General features: G+C 36.9%; 2 protein-coding genes and 1 long non-coding RNA gene across 5 annotated transcripts in view; all 3 read right to left on the bottom strand.

Moving 5' to 3' along the window:
• Positions 1-901, bottom strand: part of igsf11 (immunoglobulin superfamily member 11) — a 99,541-nt gene extending 98,640 nt beyond the window's left edge. For both annotated transcript variants that reach the window (XM_031294953.2, XM_031294954.2), the window contains exon 1: positions 323-901. In XM_031294953.2, coding sequence (XP_031150813.1) covers positions 323-383 — 61 coding nt within the window. In that variant the 5' untranslated portion in view covers positions 384-901. The remainder of the gene's footprint in view (positions 1-322) is intronic.
• Positions 902-6,372: 5,471 nt separating this feature from the next.
• On the bottom strand, positions 6,373-8,277 carry LOC116046566. The gene is made up of 4 exons (XR_004104167.2): positions 8,086-8,277; positions 7,725-7,744; positions 7,288-7,428; positions 6,373-6,604 (listed from the first exon to the last, which is right to left on the bottom strand). It is a non-coding gene; the product is annotated as an uncharacterized LOC116046566 (long non-coding RNA).
• Positions 8,278-10,676: 2,399 nt separating this feature from the next.
• LOC116046564 (putative uncharacterized protein DDB_G0292636) lies at positions 10,677-13,737 on the bottom strand. Of its 2 annotated transcripts, none has more exons than XM_036001444.1 (4): positions 13,444-13,697; positions 13,131-13,219; positions 12,646-12,876; positions 10,677-10,865 (listed from the first exon to the last, which is right to left on the bottom strand). In XM_036001444.1, exons 1-4 carry the CDS (start codon positions 13,463-13,465, stop codon positions 10,860-10,862), a joined length of 348 nt encoding a protein of 115 aa, XP_035857337.1. In that variant the 5' UTR covers positions 13,466-13,697; the 3' UTR covers positions 10,677-10,859. The 2 variants fall into 2 exon arrangements, with proteins under 2 accessions (XP_035857337.1, XP_035857336.1); XM_036001443.1 differs by lacking the exon at positions 10,677-10,865 and adding an exon at positions 11,565-12,370 and having other exon boundaries at positions 12,553-12,876; positions 13,444-13,737.
• Between the last annotated feature and the right edge of the window lie 550 nt (positions 13,738-14,287).

Below are 14,287 nucleotides of genomic sequence, written 5' to 3'. Positions count from 1 at the left end.
TGTAGCACGCGCTCTTGGAGAGGAGAGGATGAGCCCGTGGCACTATTTAATTCCAAATACATCTGTTTTTGCAGTAGCCTACTGATGCAGATGTATTGTAATGATGATTTGTACACGTGATAGAAGATGTAGGCTAAGCCTTTTGAAATATTTATTCTATAACCTATTATTATTATTATTAGGTATATTGTATTATTATTATTATTATTATTATTATTATTATTATTAGTAGTAGTATTATTATTATAGTATTGTCTGTGTACAGTGTGCATTGTGCTTGTAGTTGAGGATAGGACAAGTTTCCGAGTGTCACACAACTTACCCTCCATGCAGAAAATGACCATCCAGGCTATCCATAGGTCCGAGTTATGAAACTTCACCATGGTTCGTAACTGTTCAGTGACTGGTTCTCAGTTGTAGCCCAGTGCCTCCTTCTTTATTAAATCTCAGCTCCGCTCACAATTTCCTTTGAATATAAGTAGCCTAACTGTTCCTTCTCAAGGCATGTGGCATGAATGCAGTCCGGGATTTTACGCAGCGCAGACCAGCGACATTTTCCTAAAACAACGTGAAATGTGTGGAGAAAACAACACAGAGAGCATTTCTATCCAACGGGCACTCGTCTCTCCTTCGGGCGCTTTTTTACTTCCTCCTCTCCTCCTGTTCTTTGGTAGCTGCTGGTCACTCCAATACTGTTTTCTTTCCTAGACTTCTCCAGTCAATTTACGCACACTTGGTACAACTCAATGTACACCTGCTGGTGAACAAAAATCTGCCGGCTGTCGCTGAAAGTGACTTACAAACAGACCAGAAACTGGCACTTTACCCGTCCGCTTGGTGAGTCTCTCCAACGCGTCTTGTTGCGCTCCATGGTTTCTCGTCTGTTCTGCTGTAGCTGAGCTGACCAGGGTGCAATTCAAAGAGAATTGGAAACAACACGACTTCCTGTTGATATTTTTCAAAATAAAAAGCCCACTGGACGTTTTCCTCCGAAGCGCTGTGAAAACAAGCCTAGTTACGAAGTGGCTTAAGGACAGAGGGTCAGTCCGTTAGTCAGGGTTGAACCACTTCACTCCTCTCCTCTAGTGTACTCCCTACACTATTCTGCATTAAAAAGTTAATTCTCGACAATAAAAGGAAAGCAAAAAGTGTAAGAAAAAAAAAAAAAAAAGAGTATGAAATTGGTGAAATCATTTTGTGAAGTCACTAAAACTTTCTTTAACAAACAATTCAGTTTAAAATGAAAACCATCCAATCCAAGATAACAACACACCACTTTACTCCACACCACTGTTCAGTAGTCTTGAAGACACTATCCAGTATAGTCAGCCTGGATAAGCCTTAAATAGGCCTACAATGAATGGGACTGCCAGAAATACACCAGAACTCAGAGTGCTTTTATTTTGTAGGTAAAATCCACCTGGCTTCTTGTTTTAGTCTGAGTGTGTCTGTGCGGCTTGACGGCGCTCAGCAGCAGGTGATTGAAATGAGCTCAAGCCCGGCTGTTGCTGGGAGACCGCTGACGCCGACGTGAGCGAGAGAGACATCCGTGCCCTCCTGCGGTGCGATGACAGAACGACCGACAGAATAGAATAGAATAGAATAGAATAAGGTAAAATAAGATAGAAAAGAATAAGATAGAATAGATAGGGTAGATCACAATATATAAGCGCAAAATAGACTAGAATAGAATAAAATAAGATAGAATAACAGAATAGAATAGCATCTATATTTTGGTATTCATGATTCTATGTGCATACTTAGGCCTACCTAGATAAGTGGAACTTTTAACATTTTGTAATAAATAATAAGTAGCCTACAATCAATAATCAATACTTTAATATGATAAACAAAGGGCTGCATAGTTCTGCTGAGTGGAAATGATTTTAATATTCTGCCTGTGCTACAATTCATCAGCCTCTTTGATCGTTGTTGCTATATTAGGCCCTACATTCAGAGTTATTTTCATAATTTGTAATGTAAATATCAGTGCAGTGTCGCTGCAACACAGATGAGTGTTTCACTCAGTCAAAGTCTGTCACACATTAGATGCAACAAGAGAAACAGACACAGCACACACACAACACAGACTGCACTGCAGATAAACTGTGTGTGCAAGTGTGGGAAAGACAAAATTACTTTTGAATTACCTAATGAATCAAATCATTGCATGTAAATGTGTAGCAAAACAGCAATGCAGCTGTTAGAAGTGATTGAAGATTGAAAGGAACTACTCAGTGATTAAAAGAAGCAGCTGAGGAGAGTGCATCAAACAACCTGTGTTCAGGCCTCTGATCACGCTGATCCACTGATCACACATAGCTCACCTCAGCACTAAATAGCTGCTTATATCTTTTCTACCTCACAGTATCTGTGAGTAGAGCAGTTTGTTAGCTAAAAAAAAACATCTGAACATCAAAAGAGAAACATTGTGACTGAAGTATTCTTTGAATTTTCTTCCCTAATTTGATTTTTATACTTAGAGAAAGGAAAATTCAAAGGCAAAGATGTGATGGGGGCAGTGTTCTACACATGCATCTCTCCATCCCTCCATTCTCACTTCTGCCTAGAAGCTGTTGGCAGAAATTCACAGATGTTTAGCTGTCACTGCAGACAAATAAGGTACAAGTTAGAGGATCTTAAGGATGCCCAGAGGCCTTCACAGCCCTCTCTTTATTCATCTCTCACTCACTTTCTCCTTGTGCCAGAACTTTCAACTTTTTCTCACATGCACCCTCAGCTCAATCTCTGAGAAGGTCATACAACATTTGTGATATTGCATTGAAATTTGCATCAGAGGGAAAACAACATCCAGTGTACTGGGTCAGAGCTTAAAAGTTTGAAGGAGCACACAAAAGCACTGTGGAAGACAAAACATGATCTACAGCATGACTTCTGGGACACTACACTGTATAGTACATGTATGAGGTTCTGTGTGTGCCAGAAATGTGCTGATGCATAGTCTTAGGCTGCTTTTAGTTTATGTATAGTGTGTCAGAAAACAGCAAAACTACAAATAACAATTTCCTAAGGCCAAAAGTTACATCTTCAAATGGCATGTTATGTCTGACCAACAGTCCAAATCCTAAATATCCTCACTTGACTATTACAAAGTTGCAAATACTCACAGTTGTGAAGCTGGAACCAGAAAACATTTGGTATGTTTCTTAAAAATGGGCATATATGATTATAAATATCAAAATAGTTGCTGATTAATTTTCTGCTAATCGATTAATCGTTTCTGTTCATGCCAACATGCTGTGGTTGCATGCATTTCTTTTAGGGTTTTATAGCAATTTTATGGCTGGTGATTGCACCTGAACTGCTCTGTGCCATTTCCATTTACCAAAAGCCATGGACATGCAAAGGATACAAGTGATGTGCTAAGTCAGATGGCAGAAGCAAGAAAAAATCAAACAAGCAAATGTACAATGTCATGACAATGTACAACAGTGAGGAAATATGTAAAAAGAATGGAAAAGCTATGCCATTCTGAAAATAGACACCCTTTTGGCATAAATAAAACTTGAAAGAAAATGTTGTAAATCATCCACTCATTTCTCCAATCAATATTTCCTAAAAATAAAATAAAGGTTTGAGCATGATGGATGGGTTAAATTTGGTTTCTTCAGCAGCCCCAGAAAGATGCATGTTTGATTTATTATTGATTCCTCTCTGAAAACGCTCCATGTGTCTTTTTTCTGCAGCCCCATACAAGATTCAAAAGACGTGAAGGAGATCCTCAACGCTAAATGTCGTAATTCTCTTGTACCGACAGTCCGGAGTTCACGACAACTTGAATACTGATGTCAGGTTAGGTAAACGAGTGATCCTTTTAGTGCATTGTGTATTTTTATATATAGGCTAATATTAACACTGCAGAGGGTCATTCTGCATAATCAGTACGTTTACTGGATACTTTACATTTTACTTCTGTGTTTACTTTTTACTTGAGTGAAAATTTAAATGAAGAACTTATTTATGTAAATGGATTATTTTTGTTGTTACTTTTACTTCTGTAAAGGATTTAAATACTTCCACCTCTGGTACATTGATACCTGCTGATAGTTTCCAACCAGGTCAAACAAAGAACTCTGCAGATATTACACATTCATTAAGGACCAAGGTTTTCAATTTTCAATAGTTTTAGTCCAAAAGAATTTGACACTTATCCATGTGAAGTGACTACATTAAAGACAATTCATTTACTTTATATATATTTTTTTCTATTTCCATTTTGTCATTTCAACAAAAGTGATATAAATCAATTACAATGTCAAACAACAACATGATCTATATTTTCTTTTGTCAATATGTAAACAGTGTTATAGAGAAACTCAGGAGCAGCTTGACTTCTAGATACATGAAGGTTCGGGAGACTTTGATGACTTATACAGAAGCATTTATTGAACTTGATCGAGGAGAAATTTAGGCAGACAGTATAGTTTAACCACCATGTGTTTTCGTGTAGTGCCGTCCCAAACTCTGAGGTTCTTGTGTCTCCCCCAGATGCTTAAACATCTCGCTCAAGCTGTCAAGTTTGTTATGCCAAGATATTGATGGTGCCAAAACAAAAGATGCTCACCTAAAGTTCACCTAGTTGAGTCTCTCTCTCTCTGGGATGTATGTTAAATTGTGGCAGGCCTCTTTACCCTGTTTCCACCCACCTCCAAAAGGAGAAAGTCCTAAAACAAAATATTCCCTTACCATGCAGCTGCCTAGACTCCCTCGATCTATAGAGACGCAAACATGTATTCATTCATGAACAGGTTTGGTCATTGGGGACTGGTCAAATATTCTCGTTCCCTGACCTGTGACCTAGGAATGAACTGATGTTGACTATGTTTTCCCTTTGTCTCATCTTACCACAACATGGTGTTTCTGGAAATTCCACCACATACAGTATATGTAAAAATTTCAATCTTGACAATAAAACTGCTTTAATATATTTGAACTTTAAACTGTGATTGGCCTTAAAAATAGATAACACTGCCATCTTGTGGTGACGAAAACACACTTTACTTGACAAAAGAACTTGATGGAAAAAAACAACCTGCAGGCATTTTGTGGACATTTATTTCTAGGAATCAGCAGATTTGTTTACACAAGACCAGCACATTTCCTACGCCAGTGAAAGGACAGGAAGAAAAGGAACTACTGCAGTCATTTGTCTTTTGTTTACACATTTTACTTTTGTTTCTAAAGCATAGGCTACATTAGTTATCTAATTTTCCCGGTGCAAAACCTGCCCTAAAAATGCCTGTCGGTATTCAATTCCAGTTAAAAAGACTTAAAAAATTGTGTTGAAATCAACGAAACAAACATTATATTTCAAGGTATTTCTCCTAAATACAATCAACGTGAATTTGAGCCAACCCAAATCCAGACTGAAAGACATTGTATATTTGTGCGCTTTCCAAACAATTAACCACAGACTCACACACAGGTAAATTGGATGAACAATTCAAATAAATCACGGCCCCCAACCACCAGAAGCTGCTTTCAAGTGCAGGCGGAGACATCAGAATTCTATGCACACTGCACATTGCTAATCTCCCACTTCCACACTTATCAACATAAACTTGCACAGTGGTAAATCGTATTTTACATATTTTCTAAATATATTAGCCTACATTCCTACACATGTAGCTACGAGGTTCTGTTGAAGCATTAATCCTTTTTTATTTTATAGCATATGTTGCCACATTATCTTGACTTTGTACTTTGTTCTGTTTGATTTTGTCTTTTACTTACGAGGTTATGTTTAAGGCTGCAACTAACGATTCTTTTCAGTTTTATTTAAGTGCTTTTAGTTTTTAATTAGTGTCTTGATTAATCAATGCAGTATTGTTTGTTTTATAACATGTCAGACAACAGGAAGAAATGCATGAGAACCTTTATTTGATACTTTTAAGTACTGTTTGCTGATAATACTTGAAAAAAATGAAATGCAATACTTCTGTATGTGAGTATTCTTATTGCTTCTTTCACATACTTCCACCTCTGGTCCACTGATACCTGCTGATAGTTTCCACTCAGGTCAAATGAAGCACTCTGCAGACATTACACATTCACTGAGGACCAAGGTTTTCAATTTTCAATAGTTTCAGTTCAAACGAGCTATTTAACAATTCCACACATCCATGTGAAGAGACTAAATGAAATACAATTAATTGATTTCTTTTTATTATTATTATTTCTGTTTTGTCATTTCAACGACATTGATTTAAATCAATTACAATGACAAACAAAAACATTGTCTATGTTTTTTTTTGTATTCTTAAAATATAAATCTTGAAATCTTCTTTTTGTTTGTGAAATTGTGTTTTTATCTACTTGGACTTTTAAAAATAGATAACGATGCCATCTTGCGGTGAAGAAAACACACTTTACTTGACATAAGAAGTTGAGGGAAAAAAACAACCTGCAGGCATTTTGTTGTCGGAACATTTATTTCTAGGAATCAGCAGATTTGTTTACACAAGACCATGTTTTCATGACACAAATGAAAGGACAGGAACAAAAAGAACTACTACAGTCATTTTGTCAATAGATAACATCATAATAGACTAAGAGCAGTCCTGTCCCCCAGGAAGCATCATTCCTGAAATGACAAAAAAGGACAATGCTGTTACTGCAGAAAGGATACATGGTTTATTAAAGAACATCTCAAGTGTCACAGCTCCTTCTGTATCTTTAATGAATGATTCTTTGTGGCAGCAGCATGAGCCGTAACAAACGCCAAAATTGGAGCAGAAATGTTAGGGAGTGTTAGACCATGACAGGTATAACTGCAGGGTGTTCACTCTCATGGAGGTGATTATACAACAACAGTTCCTTTATGACTCCCCTATCTGACCTGTTTCCCTTTTGTTTCAGTCATTTGCATGGACAAACCTTACTCATACAAATGTGACCAACATGTTCTGTTTCCTCTGAATAAAACTACAACAAAGTGAAAGGAATTTAGGTGGAACATAGGTGAAGAGATAGTAGAAGTTGCTCAGAGTTTGGCTGCAGGTTAATAAATAAAAACAAATCTGCAGATCTGGAAGGTTTTCACATGAGAGCTATAATTAAATAAAAAACGCATACACACAGAGGCGGTTGTGGTTGCGTCACATCTGATTAAAACTTTCACTGCTGTTAAGACTTGTTTTGGTTGTTCTACAGGCGTCAACCTTTGACAAGAGCTGTGACAGGTACCTGTTGAGCTGCAATTTATTGCATGTCAAATATGTGATCAGCAAGAGACATCTCAGAATGAACTGGCACATTTGGGCCTACCCCGTCACTGCTGGATGAAGATGAGTCGCCTGATTTTTTCCCCTCCTTCTTTTCCTTTTTCTTTTTGTCCTTCATCTTGTGGTCTTTGCCATCTTTGTTCTTTGACTTGTCCTTACCTCCAGACTTGTCTTTGCACTCTCCCTGAAAAATGGCAAACGTTCACTTTGAATAAATCATTATGTTGGTTTAGTCTTCAAGGATTGCGTTTGATTCCAGTAATCCCAATGAATCAATGTAAAGTAAGAACTGTGTTAGCTGCGGTGTATTGTGCCCAATTAGCTGGCAGCAAAAGTGCACAGATTAAACAGATTTAGCAGAGAAGCAACTTTTTAATATCAGTTTTTGAATCTACCCTGACAAGAGCCACTTGGCTAGAATCACAAGTAGATTCACTTATTAACTATTAAGCATCTTTGATAGAATACACATAGTCCTACCTTATCCTTCTTCTTTGAACCTGTTTAGGATGAAAAAGATGAAGTATCAGGTTAGATAATATGTGATATAACAATCAGAATTATTTTGTGAATCTGAGCACAAAAGCAACCTCTTTACACAGCAAGAGTACAAATACATCTTGCTGAATGTCTTTGTTTACACATTTTAATTGTGCTTCCAAAGCACACGTTTCATTCAATAATTAAGCTGTCAGCTGAAACATCTGACCTAAAATTACCTGTTAGTTTTAAATTCCAGTTACCAGGATTTGAAAAATGTTGTTAAAGTCAATAGAGATAAACATTAACATTCAAGGTAAAACAATAAGGCTAAATGCAATCAATGTGAATTTGAGCCTACCGCAATCCATTGTGACTCCTGCTTGTGCGCTTTCCCAAACAAGTGAACACAGAGACTCACAAACACACAGGTAACATACGTAGATACACCTCACCTAAACCATATCACCTAACATAACCCCGCCCCTTAACCACCGCTCCCTCTAGGTTAAACATTCACTTTTATTGAAAGTTAAGAATGATATTACAAACCTGCACAGTGGTAAGTCTGAATAGGGCACATTATTGCAGAGTGTGAATAATTTGAGGTAATGGTATGACTGTTGATGCTATGATATATTTAATATACATATTGTATCAAAAGTAGTTATTATGCAGAACGGCCCATTTCAGTGTTTTAATATATAACACCCACCTCTGCATTAATGTGTAAATAGCATTTTAATGTTAGCTGATCCAGGTGATTTCAACTCTTTCTTCACTCTCTTGATGACCATGCTGTGTTTTACATCGAACATAAGTAATAAGTAAATATTAATTCGTTATTGAGTCCTAAAAGTTCTTTTTGGTAATGAATAAATCAACATGTCTAGTAAAGTATTTCCACCTTTCAAAATTCTGACATACTTACACAATATCTTCTCTTAACAAAAATAAGTAAAATGTTAACCTTTTTTTAATATGTACTTTTTATTTTTTATAATAGTGTTATTATTATTATTATTGTTGTGGATAAAAGGCTAAGCCTGGAGAAGAATGTGACTCTATTTTATAGCTGTTCGTAGCTACTATTAGGAAACAGTGTGTACTCTACATCTAACAATGACCCTCAGGTTAGAGAATGTAGAACAGCTTGTTTGTCATGTCACGTGATTGACTCTGTTTGCTGTTAGTTACAGAATACCTGAAGGAGATCTCTGGTGTCACCTGATGACAGATTTGCTTCATGCTGCACACTTAAAACTCTATTCATTTCTTAATCAAAGTCTGTTTTATGAGAAACCTCTAATAAGAATGGCAATGGTCTCCAACATGGAGAGTGCAGGAAATGGGTCCTGACTCGCATAAATAGTACAACACCACAGGTTGCTTTAATTTGTAAACCATCAGAAAAAAAAATCTCCTCCACTACTGCAGCAAAATACACTAAAAGAAATTAACCTTAGTCACAAATTAGGTAACAAAATATCCAAACATATTTATTTGTCTTAACATACTGATCTTTTTGTTTGATTCCAGAAAGAAGGATGAGCAATGATTATCGGTTGATAGTTGCAGGTGGCTTCTGTCTCTCCCTTACTTCTGGTAACATTAAACAACTGCACAATGCTATCAAATCATATGGTAATGTACTGTTGATGTTCAGTGTTGTTTCTGGTCCAAAAAACATCAAATTCTGTGATATTTTACTGTATTTTAGAAGAAAGAAACATTATAATTTGGCTTTACTTCAAAGCTATAGTGCGTAGTTCCTGCGGCCCCCATGAGGAATTCTAAGTAATGACAACAAAACTGTCAGCGTGTCCACCTGATACAAGCCTTATGTGATTGCGCACCGTAGCCAAGGAGGACACGGAGGATTAAGAAACACAACACATGGACTCTTCAGAAGAGGTTATTATCTTCACTTGAGTTTCTGCGCGGGAAAGTCACCGGACGCCACAATCTTCTGAACATAGCCATACTGAGAAATACAGAGAGAGTTGTCTGGAGCTGACAGTCTTGATTAGCTTTTTAGCAACTCATTTGGCAATGGCTTGAATGTAACGGACGTTCATTAATATCAAAAAGTTACGCACTGAAGCTTTAACAGCAATAATATAATTAACAGGTATTTGTACTGATGTATGGATGCAGAGCAGAATGAGAATCTATAGTGTCACACACGGCACAGGGAAAACTGAACCTGAGACAGAACAAAAGCAGTGTGAGAAAAAATATGATCTACAACATAATTGCTCACTACATGTATGAGGTTTTGTTTGATCCATACCCCTTTTATAGGACTTAATAGCATGTGTTGAAATAGTTTTTCATTTTTGGCTACCCATTAATTTGGATTTTGTGTTTTACTTATGAGCTTCTGTTAAGGGGTCCAACTAACAATTATTTTTTTTATATTCATCTAAGACTATTTTAATTATGTATTAAAAACAGCCAACCCAATCCCAATCTCTTATATCCAAAAACTACATCTTCAAATTGCATGTGATGTAGGATCATTTAGTTGTTTAAACAGTTCAACCTGGACCAACACAGTGTTTTCACTGCATGGATGGAATCTGAATTAACTCATATTTACTCATGCACAATTTTCAGGTACTGGTTCTTTACTTTATTTCCATTTTACACTTCAGAGTGAAACATTGCACATTTTACTATATTTATCTGACAACGATATTTTTTTAATTCATTTATTCTTCTTATAAAAAGATAATTTATTTCTCTTGTCCTTTCAACACAATTGATTTCAATCAATTACCATGACAAACAACACTGACTATATTTTCTGTATTCTTGAAAATAAAACAGCTTTAATCTTGGACTTTTAACTTTAACTGACCTTAAAAATAAATAACAATGCCTTCTTGTAGTGCAGAAATAACACTTTACTTGACAGAGGACTTAATGGGAAAATAAAAACTACAGGCATTTTGTTGACAGAAGATTTACTTTATTGAATCAGCAGATTTCTTTACACAAGACCAGCATGTTTCGGTGACACCAATAAAAGGACAGGAAGAAAAGTTGGTACTACTGCACATTCAACCACACACTCATTTTGTCAACAGACAAGCTCATAAGAGACCGACCAGTCCGGTCCCCCAGGAAGCATCATTCCTAAAGTGACAAAAAGGACAATGCTGTTACTGCAGAAAGGGCAAACTCTTTTACAGTATATGTATATAACAATAGTTATATGTATGTTTTATTTGTTTCTGTAGTTAGTTTATTTTACATTATTGTTTTTATGTATGCACCTCCAACCTAGTAAGTGCTACTTACCTGGCAATACATCTCTTTCTGATTCTGATACATGTAGCGTATAGAGATTAGGATTGCTTGTGGTTTTGGCATTAGGACTGCTCAGTTTTGGATACAAGTTGAAATTGTTTTACAGTTAGAAGAGACATGCTCAATTTGAAAGTTACAGTATGTATATATAAAAAAGCTCATCGTATCATATTTTAATTTTTGAATCACTCTTAAGTAAGGTTTTTCAATAACTGTAGTGTCACAGTTTGATAGTTACACAGTGGAAGGACATCAAATCATCTACACCTGTCTTAGCTGTTAGATAAACACTCCTAGCTTCGGCTTTACTGTGGAAACCTTATCATAAAAAAACATTTGTACTTTAAGAACTCATTAACAACAACAAAAACAACAACAACGAGCAGCACCCTGTGTAATCTTCCCTTATAAATTAAGTTCCCAGATTGTGACCTCCTTTTTCCAGACTGTACGATACACTGTGTTAGTACAAATATTTGCACTGTAAACTGTATTCTAATGTGTTACCCATTTTTTTTTTTTTTAAAGAAGATCTTAAATGCCACAGCTCCTTCTGTATCTTTAATGGATGAATCATTGTGGCAGCAGCACGAGACGTAACAAACCAAAATGACATTCATTGCATTCATGCAGGGATGTTATGAGGTGTAGTCGGACCATGACCGGTATGACTGCAGGGTGTTCACTTTCATGAAGGCGATTAGACAACAGCTCCTTTATGACGCCCCTTTCTGACGTGTTTCCCCTTCTCCCACACCCTGGGCTTGGTTCTCTTGCTTAGGCATTTGCATGAAAAAACATATTCATACAAATGTGATCAACATGTTCAGAATCTGTTTCCTCTGAATACAGCTGCAAGGGTTATTACTTAAAAGTGGGAGCTATAAATGAAAACACAGGAGGGTGATGTGCGTCACATCGGATTAGAACTTGCACCGCTGCTCAGACCTGTTCCACTAGTCTGGTGCACACCAACCTTTGACATGAGGTGTGACAGGGATGTTATCTGTTTAGCTGATTTGTATCTAAATTTGAGAACTGGGGCAGTGACACACCCCATAAAGTGCTGGAAAATAATTATTTTTGGTAAGACGTTGTCAAGTGGACAGTATATATTTTTGATATTGTGACACAGAATGGCAGCACATCCCAGAATCTTATTTTGCCACGTTCCCCTTTTTTTTTTAGGATACTCCTTGTAAGATTGTATGCTTGTATGCCTATTTATGTAACTGTAAGACCTTAATATTAACATTAACATAACAAATTGTGTTTTGGGTCCATGGAGACAAAGCAGTAGAGTATGGGGTGCTTGTTATCACTTTGTGATGGCCCAAGGGATAGGCTAACAGGAAATAGTTAAAAAAAAAAAAAAAAAAAGTAGCAGTAAACATCCTGACCTATTATTAAAAGGTTTTGAAAACGACAGAAGTGCAACGTGGGAACACCTTCACAAACCGAGCACTGAGGGCTATTAAAAGTCGCTCTGTGGGTGTTTAGTGTGCCAAACATCCAACACAACAAAGCCCAGTTCACTAGAGTAAAACTATTTTATATCTAAAATTAAATTAGCAAGATGTCTCTTAATATTAACTGCAGCACCTACCTCATCACTGCTGGAGGATGAAGAGCCTGATTTCTTGCCCTCCTTCTTTTCCTTTTTCTTCTTGTGCTTCATCTTGTGGTCTTTGCCGTCTTTGTCCTTGGATTTTTCAGATTTATGCTCTTTGTCAGACTTGTGCTTTTTGTCAGACTTGTGCTCTTTGTCAGACTTGTGCTCTTTGTCAGACTTGTGCTCTTTGTCAGACTTGTGCTCTTTGTCAGACTTGCCACCTTCCTTAAAATGGGAAAGTTAAATCATTGTGTTGGTTTAGTCTAAAGGATTGTGTTTGATTCCAGTAATCATAAAGAATCGATGTTTAGTATGAATTGTGTTGGCTGCAGTTTATTGTATTAAAAAAAAAAAAAAACAGCTACAATCACAAGTTGCTGAATTCTACTTCTCAGCCTACATCTGGAACCATAGATATAGAACTACACCTGGAACACCTCTGTGCATCTTTGTTAGAATGTAGCCTACAAAAATCCTACCTTGTCCTTGTCCTTTTTCTTCTGCCAGGGCAAATTAAACTCATCCTTCTGAGCATCCTCCTTCTTCACCACATCTTCCTGACCTAAAGCTGCACACATGCAAAAGAGACAGATGGTAAACATATACATATATAGATACACATTTTGGTTTTGTTTCTAAAGCATACATTGGATAATTACTTAAGGTAAACATGCCTGTTAGTCTTCAATTCTAGTTACCAAGAAAAATGCCGTTAAAGTAAACGAGACAAACATATAACCTATAGCCTAATTCAAGGTTTCCTCCTGAACAGCAACATTATTTTGAGCCTACCTGACGACAGGTCGAAAGACATTTTGTTGACTCTGTTCCGCTTTCCCAAACAAGTGACTAAAGAAGGAGGGGACCGGCTGCGTTTTATCCTTTCCTCACAGCGGAAACAGATTAACCGCACCTAAACCACGTGACGTAAACACGTCATACAAACACTGCCCCGCTGGGTCAAACCTTAATTTTACAGTCTATGGGTTAAACATTCATTTTTATGTAGGCTAATGTCCTCATGCTACGTTCTAAGTACAGGCGGAGATAGCAGAGTTAGCTACTTCCTATGACAAGCAACCTATAACCCATGTACCTAGTAGTAGTAGGCTACATCCACCACATCAGCTACCACTAACGTTACACCACTGAGTAGAAGTATGACGCAGCACACATTGTAAACAAGTTGCACTTACTGTAGGTGCGTACTACATATATTTGGGAAATTACAATATTATCATTTTTAAAGATGGATTATTGTTGCTGCTGGATAAAAGGCTAAGCCTGGGGAGAAGGGTGTGACTATAGCTGTTGCTGTTCAATTATGTGGAGATGTTCTTGATGATGATAAAATACTGGGGAAAAGTGTATACTTTGGGATACAATGTAGGGTCCATCCATAGACTGTAGGTCCATCTAACAATGAAAACTGATGTTAGAGAACCTAAAACAGCTTGTATGTCATGTCATTACCAGCTGATGTAATTTTGAATGCTAACACCAAGACAAAGTATTACAGTTGTGGGAGAAAGCACCCTTATTGTAGTGTGCAGGCTGTAAATAAAGCAACCCTTGGTCACCCCTTTACACTGTAAAGTGTTTCCAGTTAGTATTTCACTGGTAATAAATGTTTACA

This window comes from Sander lucioperca, chromosome 5 (assembly GCF_008315115.2).
Source record: "Sander lucioperca isolate FBNREF2018 chromosome 5, SLUC_FBN_1.2, whole genome shotgun sequence".
Taxonomy (NCBI): domain Eukaryota; kingdom Metazoa; phylum Chordata; class Actinopteri; order Perciformes; family Percidae; genus Sander; species Sander lucioperca.
Note: the sequence above shows the minus strand (reverse complement) of the source record. Positions and strands in the feature narration are given on the sequence as shown.

Coding starts and splice junctions, on each gene's coding strand:
- LOC116046564 (XM_036001443.1), bottom strand. CDS start 13,465: ATGTCTTTCGACCTGTCGTCAG. Junction 13,220..13,443: donor GTCTTTCGACCTGTCGTCAG/GTAGGCTCAAAA, acceptor GCATGTGTGCAG/CTTTAGGTCAGGAAGATGTG. Junction 12,877..13,130: donor AGAAAAAGGACAAGGACAAG/GTAGGATTTTTG, acceptor TCCCATTTTAAG/GAAGGTGGCAAGTCTGACAA.